Raw genomic sequence first — 16,029 nt, 5'->3', positions numbered from 1 at the left:
ATTAAGTAATATTTTAATAATTATTTAAACAGTTTAAACCCTACCCAACCCACTGGCCACCTAGCGGAAACCACCTGTACTGTACCTCCTATTCAACCTAAGAGTACCAATAAGTGTTTGTAGTTTAATCAACACAACTATGTTGGGGTTTCTGTGTAGCATCACATGTTTAACATATAATCATTTGTTCGAAGTTTAAAAAGAAAAAGGAAACAAGCCAATCACCAGCAGTTACATACGAACACATTTATGATCAGTTAGCTTCAACTTATCACAAAGAAGCAACCTGAATAGCATCCAGAAAAGGTTTCTATGCAGGTAATGGGAGCACTAGCCCTACCAGTGTTTGTTTTCTCGGAAAAAATGTGATAAAGATCTTCCTCACCGTGCCGAATATTGTTAGAATTTACCTTCACCTACCACACCTACTACACCTACCACTACCTACTACCATCACCTACTACATCTTCACCTACCTTCACCTACTACCTTCTTCTCTTCTATATATAGGAATCATGAATCATTGTAATAGATATCAATATATCAATCAATAATAATACATACAATTTATTCTCTCTCTTTCTCTATACATTATTTCTTGCATGGTATCAGAGCTGGTTTAAAACCTAGTATTTTCGCTTCCCCGGCGGGCGGCAACCTCACCTTAGCCGTCCGCCGGGCCTCAACCTATTCCGCTGATAAAATCAACAAAGATTTGTGCAACTGTAGTCATGTGTGAGGCTGATGGAGAAGAATTCTTCACCTCATATGACGAGACAGTCTGGAACTGGAAACACCGCAACATTCTGCTCTGGAATTCTGCAGCAGCTAGATTATAGCTTGGTTGAGTGCCAAGCTTTGGTTCTTCCACCCACTCTTGAACTTGCCCAGCAAAGTGTGAAGGTTCATGCTTGTGTTGGAGGGACTAGTGTGCGCGAAGATCAGCGCATTCTCTCCAGTGGGGTTCATGTTGTTGTTGGTACTCCTGGTCGTGTGTTTGACATGTTGCGGAGACAATCACTTCGCCCTGTTTACATCAAAATGTTTGTCTTGGATGAAGCTAATGAAATGCTATCACGAGGCATTAAAGAAAGTATACCATGAGCAGAACCTACAGAAGATAGCTGTCACCAAACACTTTACAGCTTTTCTCTCTCTCTTTACTTTTTCTCTCACCCACGTTGCCCCATTTCTTTATTTTATTTTATTTTATTTTATTTATTTATTTATTTATTTATTAAAAAAAAAAAAAAACACAAAACACAAAACAACTTTAGACGAAGACGACTTGCATACCACTCCTTTTATTCATGTCGGGGTTTACCCCGTTCACCATTTTACATCAAAAAAAAAAAAAAAAAAAAAAAAAACAAACAAACAGACACACCAACAAAACAACCACACCTCCAGTGGGATTTTTCTTTTCCCTTCTCTACTCAGCTGCAGGTCTCTTCTTCTTACTTTTATCTTGGGTGTCCCGTGCTCGTCCGGCCTCCGTGTTTTTTTATTTTTATTTATTTTTATTTATTTTTATTTTTTTATGGTGTATTTTTTTTTAAAATAAATTGATGTATATTATTGATAGATTTTTTTGATGTTTACAATGATTGATATATATAGAAGAGGGTGAGTGTGTAGTAGGTAAGGAGTTGGTGGAGTAGGTGAGGTGGTAGTGGTGTAGTGGGTTAGGTTTAGTGGTGTAGTGGGTTAGGTTCAGAGCTGGTTTAAAACCTAGTATTTTCGCTTCCCCGGCGGGCGGCAACCTCACCTTAGCCGTCCGCCGGGCCTCAACCTATTCCGCTGATAAAATCAACAAAGATTTGTGCAACTGTAGTCATGTGTGAGGCTGATGGAGAAGAATTCTTCACCTCATATGACGAGACAGTCTGGAACTGGAAACACCGCAACATTCTGCTCTGGAATTCTGCAGCAGCTAGATTATAGCTTGGTTGAGTGCCAAGCTTTGGTTCTTCCACCCACTCTTGAACTTGCCCAGCAAAGTGTGAAGGTTCATGCTTGTGTTGGAGGGACTAGTGTGCGCGAAGATCAGCGCATTCTCTCCAGTGGGGTTCATGTTGTTGTTGGTACTCCTGGTCGTGTGTTTGACATGTTGCGGAGACAATCACTTCGCCCTGTTTACATCAAAATGTTTGTCTTGGATGAAGCTAATGAAATGCTATCACGAGGCATTAAAGAAAGTATACCATGAGCAGAACCTACAGAAGATAGCTGTCACCAAACACTTTACAGCTTTTCTCTCTCTCTTTACTTTTTCTCTCACCCACGTTGCCCCATTTCTTTATTTTATTTTATTTTATTTTATTTATTTATTTATTTATTTATTAAAAAAAAAAAAAAACACAAAACACAAAACAACTTTAGACGAAGACGACTTGCATACCACTCCTTTTATTCATGTCGGGGTTTACCCCGTTCACCATTTTACATCAAAAAAAAAAAAAAAAAAAAAAAAAACAAACAAACAGACACACCAACAAAACAACCACACCTCCAGTGGGATTTTTCTTTTCCCTTCTCTACTCAGCTGCAGGTCTCTTCTTCTTACTTTTATCTTGGGTGTCCCGTGCTCGTCCGGCCTCCGTGTTTTCCACGCCGCCGGGCAAGTTCACTCCCCCATACTCCTCCACTGCAGCATACGGCGGACCTCCAAATCGGAACATCACGGTGGCCTTCCGCTTCAGCTCCTTATTTTCCGCCTTTAGCACACTTATCTCTGCTCGCGCATCCTTATACATGCGTTGGAGCAGAGCCAGCTGGGAGTTTAACTGCTGCACCTCATTTGCCCTACTCTGCAGCCGGTTCGACAAGTTTGTCACCGCAGTCATGGTTTCCACACATGACTTTAATGTATACTGATTGGCTTCCACATCCGACTGCACTGCCATTCTTTGCTCCACAGATCGCATCGGAAAGTTCAGCGGAGTAAACTCCGGGGCACTCGGTTGAGGTTCCAGTGCCACCGCTCCAGTTCTCTCTCTTGTTGACTCGTTGAGGTCGGGAAAGAGGGTGAGCAGTCCACGGGAAGACGAGGCCATTTTCTGGGCAACAAAGTGTTACAGACTATCTCTCTCAGCACAAGGAACTCTCTTTCTCAGCAACACGAAGGATTTTTCAGAGGTTTCTCTCAGTTTTTCTCTGCCTCAGCCTCTGCCTTCGTCTTGGTTATATAGCCAAGGCAGCCACGCGCATCGCGCGCCTCTTGACGCCCGACAAACTGGCACGCCTTTTCATGGCACATCTTTTGATAAAGTGGACACGCCTTTTGATGGCACGCCTTTTGATGGCACGCCTTTTTATGAATTGGGCACACCTTTTGAGGGTGCGACTTTTTAAGGGTCCGACAAGACTCTGTAAACTGTCCCGACATTGATTCCGGTTAGCTCCTTTATGGGTCCGACAAGACTCTATAAACTGTCCCGACATAGATTCCGGTTAGTTTCTACAAGGGTCCGACAAGACTCTGTAAACTGTCCCGACATTGATTCCGGTTAGTTTCTACAAGGGTCCAGCAAGACTCCGTAAACTGTCACAACATTGTCTGCATCCAACGGTCCGACATGACCCCATAAACTGTCTTCTCCAACGGTCCGACATGACCCCATAAACTGTCTTCTACACCGTTATGACACCCCCATACAGTGTCCTCTACAACGTTATGACACCACCATCCAGTGTCTTCACCAATGGTCTGACACGACCATACAGTGTCACCTATCCTCTTTTTATTTTTATGTATTTTCTTGTTTTGTTCCTCTCTTCAAACTCAAGTTGGTTAGTTTCTATCCTCCTTGAGTTTGCGGGGGGCTGTTAGAATTTACCTTCACCTACCACACCTACTACACCTACCACTACCTACTACCATCACCTACTACATCTTCACCTACCTTCACCTACTACCTTCTTCTCTTCTATATATAGGAATCATGAATCATTGTAATAGATATCAATATATCAATCAATAATAATACATACAATTTATTCTCTCTCTTTCTCTATACATTATTTCTTGCAAATATGATAAATGATAACATTCATATCCGGTACAATATGCTAAATTTAATATTTATATTTATTCTGGGGCAGGTGTCAAGATAAGGAAAAGTGTCATGAAGCTTGAAGAAAATATAACCAGGCAGCATTGACCAAATAAATTAATTGACTACCTTTGCTTCAAGTTCTATGGAAGCCATAGTTTTTTCAGCAAAGCTTCTTCTGAAAGAAACAGCTTCAACGATTAAATTCTGTAAAAAAGGGGGAAAGGAAAAAAAGAAGTAAATAAGTAATTTTTTAAGACACCAACTAGCAAATTATAAGTTAATCATAGTCAAAACTATACCAGACATTATCAATACCATAACACAATGGCATAGAAACAAAAATGCTAAAACTCAAAGCTAAACAAACTTTTACCTTAATTTCAATTGCACATTGGAACCGTTGAATATTTAGTTTTGCAGCATGGTCAACTAGCTTTGCAATGATGGTGTCCAGGTCATCCTCCCGCTCCATCGATTTCAATTTTATCTTTCTTTGATCTAGCAAAATCAGCAACAGGAGGGTTAATATGAAAATCTTAAACCATGTGTAAGGTTTTTATTTTTTTTATTAAAAAAAAAGAGTATCTCGGAGATACTTACTAATACGGTTTTCCATTTCACGCCGTTTCCTTTTCTCAAGTTGTACAATGCTTATAATCTCCTCCTACGAAATATGGATTGAAATTACATCATGTTCATATACACTGGTCATACAAAGTTCCCACTTCTCAAGAAAATCCATTATAAGGCCCACATACTTGACTTTCCAGAAAATGCTTGCATAAGTAATGTCATGAATGAAAGATCAGGATTTAATTATCTTTAGCAGGAATAGGATGGCTCATAATATGGTTCCTAGTATTATCTAATCAAATATTTGGATGAGACAGGAGTTTTGTCCTAGAAAAAATTACTTATTTCAATTATAATTAATTACATTAATAATCATGATTAAGATATAATTTCATTATAATATGAAAATATGCTATTAGTTGTATGTTTTTATATAATAAAGGTTTTTTACATTCAATCAATTCTACTAGTTACACATTGTATATGTTTAAAAATATAACAACTAGATGTTTCAAGTACTCCCACATAGAGTAGGAATTTGACTACCACCCCTTATAAAGGAATGAATAACCACTCTCAATGAGGATCTTATTGTTAGAAAAGAAAAGAAAAATAAAAAAAGACTCCCATTAACAATAGTGTGCCCAAACATGGGAATTGGGTAGTATACAAATAACATTCCCATTCTAGCTCTCAATTTCCTAGCCACCACACATAGCCTCGGTCTATACTGTGATCATGATGACATTGTGCCCCATGATCCATGTTACCTGGAACGTGAATCGTTTCGATACGAGGAACAGGAATGGGAATGGGGATGTGGTATGTCACATGCTCTAAAATGTGGGACGATAGGGGTAGACTTATATATATTATACTTGCGAATTTGAGGTACTTTCAAAGTAATTTTCTTTTAACCATTAGGCATCTAATAAAATTTAGTTTTTCTTCTTCATGTAGAAAAACATTTCTATGAGTACTATGACCCACTTTTTATGTTTTGTCTTGTCAAAACTTGGGTAAACTACCAATAAATCCTAATAGTTGGATTTAATTCCCATCAAATCCTATTAAAAATAAGTTCTAGTAAAATTGACGCTAAAAATAATTTTTTGTGACGATTTTTTGCATATCACTAAAAATGACAATTATTGACTTTTTTGTGTCATAACTTTTATAAATTATCGTTAAAACTTACAATTAGTGACTTTTTTGTGACAAAATTTTCAAACTGTCGTTGAAAGTTAAAAATTAGTGACCTTTTTGTTTTGCGACAATTTTTTTATATTGTCACTAAAACTTATAATTAGTGACATTTTTTTGTGACAAAATTTTCAAACTATCACAGAAAATTAACAAGTGAAGTTTTTTAACAGTGTTTGATGAAAAACGTCATTAATTATCATAGGACCTATTGGACCATAAGTCTACCTATTAGGACTTATACATAAGTCCCCCAAAACGTAACTTACCTTAGATTTTAATTCATTATATTTAATTTTTTCCTCCTAAGGAAAATTTAAGGAAATTTATTGGAAAAAAACTTTTGAAATCGTTTCAGATCGCTAAATTTACCGTTTTAAAATGTAAGTGTACCATATTTTGGAACGTGCGTACCAATACGTAATTCATTAGGGTATTAGTGTTTTCTGGTAGCATAACCCATGATGTTGTTGTGGATGAACTTCCACCAGCTATACGCTCAAAAGAAAAAAATAGATGACATTGTTCATCATCAATTGGTTCTCCTATAGGTAACTGCTATATAAATAATCCTATCAAATGGAATGAGCACCCACTTTTAAATTGTAAAAGGCAATAATAAGTTCAAAAATTGGACAATATGACGAAGAGTGGGTGGGAGTGCCCTTGCATAGTTCAAAAAGAGCAATGAGATGCTTCAAAGTCCAAGCCTTGATTTGCCATATATTAAATGATGTGAAGCTCACTTGGGAGCTAACATATTTGTGTTTTATGTCAAATTAGCATTTTGTATAATAGCTTCTTTCAGTTGATTAACTGCTACTTTGATTTTAAATATGCATTACCATTGTTTCAAAAATCAAGGGCATTTACTTAATTTCAGTTTTTGTAATTGGATGTAGCAGTCTCCCATGAGTCATACATCAAGTCATGAAATTAGGTCTCTTGTGGTGGATTTTAATTGGGTTTGTATTTAAAATCTTTTAGCTTTCAAATTTTGAGCACAAATCATTGGTAGGGTGGGATATGGTCCTCAAGTCTATATAAGGATATGCAATTCTACTAATGAACCATACCAAACCAAACCAAGCCAAGCCTTAAGTCCCATCAAATGAGGTCGGCTACATGAATCCTTGTCCTCCATGCTGCTCTATCAAAAGCCATTTCGTTAGTCAAATTAAATAGATTCATATCTCTATTTACTACGTTAGCCAACGTCAATCTAGGTCTACCCCGTCCCCTAACACTTCTATCTACCGTCACTTCATCGCATCTTTTCACTACTGCCTCTGTTAGTCCTCGTTGAATATGACCAAATCATCTCAATCTATTCTCTCTCAACTTATCTTCTATTGGTGTTCCTTATATCCATTCTCAAATATACTCATTCCTAATTCTGTCTTTTCTAGTCTTGCCACACATCCACCTTAACATCCTCATCTCAGCAACACTCATCTTATCGATATGTTATTTCTTGCCCAGCACTCTATCCCATACAACATCGATGGTCTAATAGCCGTTCTATAGAACTTTCCTTTTAGTCTAGTGGATACTTGTTTATCACACAGTACCCCAGACGCAGTTCTCCACTTAAGCCACCCCGCCTTAATTCTATGGATCACATCCGTATCAATCTCCCTCGCCGTTGTGATAATCGACCCTAAATAACGAAGACGTTCACTCTTAGATAGTTCTTGGTTTTCAATCTTCACTTCTCCTCTGCTTTCATTGTTACTGTTACTAAATTTACACTCCATGTAGTCTGTCTTAGTTCTGCTTATCCGAAATCCTTTAGATTCAAGCGTTCTCTCCAAATCTCCAATTTTGTGTTAACTCCTCTAGTTTCATCCACTAACACGATATCATCTGTAAAAAGAATACACCATGGTACATCATCTTGAATATTTCTCGTCAACTCATCTATAACTAAAGTAAAAAGATAAAGACTTAAGGTAGATCCTTAGTGTAACCCTACAGTAATTGAAAATTCATTTGTCTCTCCAGCAAGCGATCTAATAGTGGTCACCACCCCTTCATATATGTCCCTAATCACATCAATATAATCTTTTGAAGGTCCTCTCCGCAATTGTATGATGCAACCTTGATATTAGGTGTGACAATATGGGAATCTAGGTGTGATGACTAGAGTTTTCTTCTACCCCTACTCTGTTTTGTGCCAAGATACTAGGACAAGCCTAATAAATCCCTCCAATTATAAGACTAGCGAATACAAAATAAGTAAAATCAGCGAAGAGAATTGTTCATAGGTACTTTCACAGCACAGGAAAAGCACCCCAAGTTTTGTCATTCATCACTTTATTGAAGACCCAAAAACTGAATCCTTAACTACACCATTAGAATCCCTAAATCACTATATTCTTACAAACATTTTGGCCACACAAAATATAAATATACACAATCAGCCCTAAATAAAGCCACCAACCAGTTTCATACATTAATATTGGCATTATAGCTGGTGGAAGTCTTCTCCACACTTGTCTTCCATCACACACACAAGAACATAAAGTGTATCAACTATCACCAACTAAGGTACAAGTATCTTACACGCTGCCTGTGAAGTTTAGCTGCTTCATCCTCTGCACGTCTTAGCTCAGTCTGAAGGGATTTCATATTGTCATCTAAAAGTGTAATAGTTTCATCCAGTTCCTTTTTCCTGGACCTAAGCCTCTCAATTTCCCCCATATCCTGATCTGAAAAACACTGGAAGTTCTACAACAGAAACTTCATATGAAATATTGATGTAATAGAAGCGAAGGTTTACAGAAACATACTGCACAAAAGAAGATGAGAACGATCTGTGGGTTCTACCATAGCTGAAACATGCCCGCCATAACGGGACTTAGACCATCGATAGTGATTTTCTGGAGTCCAAAAATCCAAAATTCCCAGTCTAAGGACCTCATCAGCCCTCTGATCAGTTTCCTTGGAACCAATATACTGAGTAAAATACAAAGATATTAGAAAACTAAAATAATCATACAAGCAAGTTTATCTTCATAAAGTACACCCAAGAACTAAAATAAATTAAAGACAATAATAAACTGATAGATGAAGAGCGATAAAGTGTAAAAAGTGTACAGAATTTTCCAGCCCAAATTGGCCAATCAAAACTTCTTTGACAGCATTTGGCGCATCAAACACTTGGTCCAGCCTAGAATAGATGCCAAGAGCACGCATCTGCTTTAAACAATAGATTCAAAACCATGATTAATAGTCAGACAAGCCTAAATGGTAAACATCAGTGGGGCAATAACAAAACATACCTCCTCAGACACATGAAAGGGCTCTTCAACACGACTTTCATCTCCTACATGATTTATAACCGGAACATCTAATGACCCAAGGTTTTTGACCAAGAAGTCACGATCACCAGCATCTTGGGTTATGAAAGACTGCAATTTAAGTAAAACAAACCCAAAAAAAAAAAAAAAAAAAAAAAAAAAAAAAAAAAAACATATGACAAGAATTTAACATATAATAACAAACCATCTTGATTGCTATCACCAACTTCTAATATCAATATTTTTCAATGCACAAGTCATGCAAGGTTGTAGTGGAAAAAGGAAACAAACTTAATAAAAATTTTAAAACCCACATACCTCCCAATAAATTTACAAAAATTTGGCCAAAAAGCTAAAGATTTTAATGTCAACCAAAAGTACAAGGAACTCAACAAGTACCCCCACAATGAACACTGTCAACCACATTAAACCCTTGTAGACCTCACTACTACTCTCCTTAATAAATATTCCTCTCTTCCAACGACCTCAACCCACCCTATTTACTAAGGATCTTGGCAAAATAACATATGATTCCTGGTACGCAATTCCTTTTCTTTAATCAGGAAACAAAATATATCCCAAATTGATAATTAAACATCAGTGGGGGGGTACTTATAACAAAAGTAATTCTACCACTTTTCAACAAGTACTACCAAATGTTAAAATTCACCTACTACACACCTACCACTACCACCTACTCCACACTCACCTACTCCACCTACTCTCCACCTACTCCTCACCTACTCCTCACCTACTACACACTCACCCTCTTCTATATATAGGAATCATGAATCATTGTAATAAATATCAACATATCAATCAATAATACATCAATTATTACATGGTATCAGAGCAAGGTTAAGAACCTACTAATTTCGTTTCACCGGCGGGCGGCAATCTCGCCTTGGCCGCCCGCCGGACAAACCCAAATTTCCTTGATTTCTTCTTTCATGGCAGATTCTTCAACAACACTTCATAGCTCGAATACAACTTGAGATTCAACAACATTTCCTTGGTTTCCAGCTTGTGCAGCAACTTCAGGTTCCTCAACAACTTCCTTAATCTTGGCTTCAACTGCCGGTGCAGCTGCTGGCTCCTCTGTTGTTGCTGCCACCTCAGTTGGTTTTTCAGTCACTAGCTCTGGGGTAGGTGGTGCTGCCACTGCCTCTTCTGGCTGGGTCTTACTCAACTCAGTTGTTTCAATTTCTGGCCGTTGTTTTCTCTGTTGCTGCCAGTGTAACCTCAACAGTGGCTATTGAAAATGCAAATGAAAGCAGAGAGAGAGAGAGAGAGAGAGAGAGAGAGAGAATCTGAAAGCAAGTTGGAAATGTCCTTATTCTCTATCTGCTGAGCTCACCAGCACATTCACACTCTCTTTCCACTTTCTTTTCTTTTCTTATTTATTTATCATCACACCCAGACACCAACTTTTGTCCCCCTCTTTTCCTTTCTTTATTTTTTTTCTTTTACTCACCCATGTGACCCACGATGTTCAGCTTCTCCAACCTATACTTTTTCTTTTCATTACACTCTTGTTCCCCACTTTCTTTATTATATATATATATATCTCTTTTTATTATATTATATTAAAAAAAAAAAAAAAAAAAACATCATCATCTCTCCTCCGTTTGATTTCCAACTCCATTATTTTTTTTTATTTTCTCCAAACCACTTTCCTTATTTCCCCCATCTCTCATTTTTGATTTCAAATATATTTTTATTATTTTTTCTTTATTTTTCTTTCACATTATTTTTAATCTTTTTCCAATTCCATTCATACCATATAGCTTTGCACACCAAACCATATTTTATTCATCTCAGGGATCCACCCCGATCACAATTTTACACACACACACACACAAAAAAAAAAAAAAAAAAAAAAAACAAAACAACAACAACAACAACAACAACAACAACAACTTTGTTTTCTTTTCTGCAGCCGGCCACCAACCGACCTCACTTCTTCGCCTATTCCGCCGGTCTTTTCTTCTTGCCTCCGTCCTGGGCGGCCCTTGACGGTGTTGCCTCCTTGTTTCCCACTCCACTGGGCACGATCACTACTCCCTGCTCCTCCACTGCAGCATATGGAGGACCTCCAAATCGGAACATCACGGTAGCCTTCCGCTTCAGCTCCTTATTTTCCGCCTTTAGCACACTTATCTCTGCTCGCGCATCCTTATACATGCGTTGGAGCAGAGCCAGTTGGGCGTTTAACTGCTGCACCTCATTTGTCCTACTCTGCAGCCGGTGCGACAAGTTTGTGACTGCCGTCATGGTCTCCACACATGACTTCAAAGTATACTGATTGGCTTCAATATCAGTTTGCACTGCCATTTTTTGCTCCACCGACCGCATAGGAAAGTTCAACGGAGCAAACCCTGGGGCGCTTGGTTGAGGTTCACTGGCCCCTGCACCAGTTATCTCTCTTGTTGACTCGTTGAGGTCGGGAAAGAGAGTGAGCAGACCACGGGACGAAGAGGCCATATTCTGGGTAGCTGACCGGGAAGAAGAGGCCATGTTTTGGGTTGCTAAGTGTTTCAGCGAAATAGCAATTTCAGACTGGTAATGTTCGGAAGGGTTGGTTACAGAGTGTTTCAAGATTTGCAGCTCTTAGAGGCAATCTCTCAGAAAACGAATATCTCTCTCAGAAAATGAAGAGTTTTTCAGAAGTTTTTTCACAAGGTTTTTTTGTCTTCGCTTCTGCCTCAAGCACAGCCTCCGCCTCAGTTTATAAAGACCCTGACGAAGAGGCAGACGCGCGCATCATGCGCCGCTCGGCGCTCAACGACAACATGGGCGCGCCTTTTGATGGCACGCCTTTTTGATGGCACGCCTTTTTATGGATTGGGCACGCCTTTTTATGGCTTGGGCACGCCTTTTGAAAAATTGGGCGCACCTTTTGAGGGTGCGACTTTTTAAGGGGTCCGACAAGACTCTGTAAATTGTCCCGACATTGATTCCGGTTAGCTCCTTCATGGGTCCGACAAGACTCTGTAAACTGTCCCGACATTGATTCCGGTTAGCTCCTTCATGGGTCCAACAAGACTCTGTAAACTGTCCCGACATTGATTCCGGTTAGTTTCTACAAGGGTCCAGCAAGACTCTGTAAACTGTCACAACAACTGTCACAACATTGTCTGCTACAACGGTCCGACATGACCCCATAAACTGTCTTCTACATCGGTCTGACACCGCCATCCAGTGTCCTCTACACCGTTATGACACCACCATACAGTGTCCTCTACAACGTTATGACACCTCCATACAGTGTCCTCTACAACGTTATGACACCACCATCCAGTGTCTTCACCAATGGTCTGACACGACCATACAGTGTCACCTATCCTCTTTTATTTTTATGTATTTTCTTGTTTTGTAACTCTCTCCAAACTCAAGTTGGTTAGTTTCTATCCCCCTTGAGTTTGTGGGGGGCTGTTAAAATTCACCTACTACACACCTACCACTACCACCTACTACACACTCACCTACTCCACCTACTCCTCACCTACTCCTCACCTACTACACACTCACCCTCTTCTATATATAGGAATCATGAATCATTGTAATAAATATCAACATATCAATCAATAATACATCAATTATTACACCAAACCTTATCTCACACTTTCCCAACAACAAAATCCCATACAGCTTTAGCTTTAAAGATGAACCCAGCAAAAGTTAGAAGAGTGACAGAAAAAGAGACTCAACCCCTACACTCCTAGTTGTCAGTGGGGGAGGGGGAGTGGAGACAATGATTAAACATCACCAAGGCAGGGCATTCTAAACAAAAGAAATCCTACCATATCCGATAAATCAACATTACATCTAGTGCCATGCTGTTACACAAATGTTAATTGCCAGAGTTGAAATATTTGTTGGCCCTTGCCTCTATGACCATGATTTTTATAGTAATTTTTTTAGTGCAAATTCAATGCCAATAATCAATGTCATTTTTCAGTAAAAAGGGTACGAACCACGCATGACAAAGGAAGCAAGTGCTGAGTCCAAATGAAGCAACAAAAACATTCATAATCCTTCACTTATTAATATGTCAAAAAAGTACACCGCCCAATTCTCGTTGCGCCTATGCAGGTTGCTACTTGGTAGGAAAAGTGAAGTAGGCACAAAAACTTAACTTTTGGTACTATTTTTACAAAGTATATGTCCTCGCACTAAATCCCCAATTTTGAAAGCCTGAACTTTCAACATCATACCCCAAAATCTGACACTTTGGTGGACATGTACGTACATAGAAGCTAAAGAATGCAATAGGTTGTGAGAATACCTTCCAGATATAATAAGGGATATGACCTTCTATGTAGTCTGCATGAACTCGATTTGAGACTTTAACCTGAAATTGAGGTCCCAAGAGAATTTAGAAAGGAAAACGATAAAACCCATATGTTAATTTCATGAATAAAATATAACCATCTGAATAACATATGTACCTCAAGCAACACAGGGCCATACACCTCCTTATTAAACTCATGGCGATGTTCTTGCACCCAGCGGTAAGCCTCAAATATCTTTTCAGCACCAGAATTCCGCAACGCCTGTAAAAGTTTATTATTTGCATTCTCCATATCCCTCAATCTGTGAAGGTTTAATGATGGACATTCTGTGAGATGCATTTATTACTTCCAGGAAGGTACATGAAAAAAATGAAATTTCACCTATCAATGCACTGCCTTAAGGTTCCTTTGTTTTGAGCTAGGAGCCTTTCCTTCTCTGCTTTCAGGTGCCTCTTCTCCCCTGCAGTCTCTTCCAGCTCCAGAATTTGACCACCTAACCTTTCCTGTTGGATATTATTAGTTCAATGACAGGTAAAGATATCAACCATCAAGTGAACAACATTTGAAGAGACTGCTATAATAATACTCAAATTTACTATAATAATAAGATTACCTTTGAGTATTATTATTGAAGAGACTGCTTTGAGGACTGCAGTCTCTTCCAAAACACCAGATTACTATAATAATAAGATACTCAAATTTAATAAATATAAATTATCAGGTCATGAAGAGGTAACAAAGATAAGTCATAGGGTCATAGTTCCTGATTTTTCTCATTGGTATTGTGTGTATGTGTGTAGTGGGTCAGCCTAAACCAACCTGTGCATGTACCCTAGACTGGCCTAGGGCCAAGTAAGCCCAAACCAATACCCCTCAAGCAAGGCCTGGGCCGAGGCATTTGAAGAGAGACCCAGCCTGAGGCCTAGCTTAATTGGGCTGACCAAAGTCCCGATATTGGGTCGGCCAAATTTTTTTGAGAAAAAAATGAAAAAATTATATAAAAGCATGAGGGACTAGCCTATTCTAGGACTACAGATTGGGGCCTAGATCAGGGATTTGAAAATGTGGCCTAGTTTAAGTTAACCTTGCCCAGGATTTGGTGAGAGGTTGAAAGCCCAACTAGGCTCAGTCCAAGTCGCTCCTTCAAAGGCACTTCCTAGCCCGTTTACCCAAATATGCTCAACCCTCCACTCTAGAACATTGCATTCCCCACTCGTAATGACACAATCAGCACCTTTGGCTAGGTCGAGCGACTCACTACCCGAGCATGTCTCTCCTATGCCTCAAGCCCCTCACCTCAAAGCTGTCTCCAGTGATCTTCAAAAGACACCCAATACTCTCATGCTAACTTTGGTCAGAAGTGGGTCGGGCCCTAGTAATCGCCTTAAGATAGGTGTCGCAATCATAGATGCATAAGCAACTAGGAAGCACAAATACAGATACAAGACACGGATATGATACAATACGGATGCGACAATACGACAAACCTTATAAAAGTAGGATATGAGTACGGCTAGGATATGTTTGTAAAAAAATAATTTTAAAATTATTAGTAGTGAGTTACATACAAACACAAGAATATTGAGAAACTACACTATAATTTTATAATGTAAAATACTAATCTTTAAAAATTGGGTATAAATATAAGCCATTAGCTAGTTTATTTCAAAAAATTTAATAGGTTTTACAAATATTATCCACACGAACTTGTCTATGTGCTTTTCCCTTTTACACTAGTCAAAGATATTAGCCCTGTTTGGTAGAGCTGTGGGAAAGTACTTATAGCTTATGCCTAAACAGCTTATAGCTTATAACTTTCAGCTTAAGCTGATTTCCAGCTTATTCTTAAAGCATCTCCTGCCCCACTCAAAGAATAAGCTGATTTCTGACTTCCACAAAGCTATAAGCTATAAGCTATAAGCTAAACCAAACACATCAAAATAGCTTAAATTAAGTTGAAAGCTGAAATAAACTGTAAATAATTTCTGCCAAACAGGCACAATGCATGCAAGTTTACTTGATTATTTATTTATTGTTATTAATTTTACTTTCTTACTTCTTTTTTTTCCTTTTTTCTCTTTTTTTTTATTGGCACTGGGGTATACGGATCAAAACCCAACTAATCCCCAAGGGTGCACAAGCTCTCAGTAAAGAGTTTCCCATAAGTGCAGCACGGTTAATTCAAGGATTTTCCCCCAATCCAATGGCCCCAAGAAATTGTTAGCACCTAAGAGGTTTCAATCTCGGAACCTTGGAGTGAGCACACCCCCAAGACTTTGCCACCAGGCCAATCCTATGGGGTTTTTACTTCTTTCTTTTTTTTTTAGTATCAAGACGGGGTTGCAAGTAAGGGAGGGTGCATGGAGAGACAAACAAAAGAAGAAGCAAACAACCAAATAGAGAGGAAGAAACCAAACGGGAACATATTACCAAATGCTAACGGAGAGACTTGAACCCAAGATCTCTCTTAACCCGAGCTCTGATACCATGTTAAGTTATCAATTTTCCCAAAAGCCTAAACTATTAGGAAATAGGCCCAACAATGTATATCAAGCCATCTAACAGCAAAAAAATAGGCAAAACTTATTTTAATACATC

The 16,029-nt window shown here is 38.6% G+C and overlaps 1 protein-coding gene across 1 annotated transcript in view; it reads right to left on the bottom strand.

Annotated features, from left to right (window-relative positions):
• Positions 1-16,029, bottom strand: part of SMC5 (structural maintenance of chromosomes 5) — a 49,823-nt gene that overhangs the window by 28,062 nt on the left and 5,732 nt on the right. The window contains exons 10-19 of the mRNA XM_028233873.2: positions 13,813-13,934; positions 13,588-13,732; positions 13,425-13,490; positions 9,119-9,247; positions 8,934-9,032; positions 8,627-8,792; positions 8,400-8,545; positions 4,659-4,722; positions 4,432-4,556; positions 4,185-4,262 (exon numbers count right to left, since the gene is read on the bottom strand). Of these exons, the coding sequence (XP_028089674.2) occupies positions 4,185-4,262; positions 4,432-4,556; positions 4,659-4,722; positions 8,400-8,545; positions 8,627-8,792; positions 8,934-9,032; positions 9,119-9,247; positions 13,425-13,490; positions 13,588-13,732; positions 13,813-13,934 (1,140 nt within the window). The remainder of the gene's footprint in view (positions 1-4,184; positions 4,263-4,431; positions 4,557-4,658; positions 4,723-8,399; positions 8,546-8,626; positions 8,793-8,933; positions 9,033-9,118; positions 9,248-13,424; positions 13,491-13,587; positions 13,733-13,812; positions 13,935-16,029) is intronic.

The sequence above is a fragment of the Camellia sinensis genome, chromosome 5 (genome assembly GCF_055761805.1).
Source record: "Camellia sinensis isolate YWXY chromosome 5, ASM5576180v1, whole genome shotgun sequence".
Lineage (NCBI taxonomy): Eukaryota > Viridiplantae > Streptophyta > Magnoliopsida > Ericales > Theaceae > Camellia > Camellia sinensis.
The sequence above is the reverse complement of the archived record's forward strand: the minus strand, read 5'-3'. Positions and strand labels throughout refer to the sequence as shown.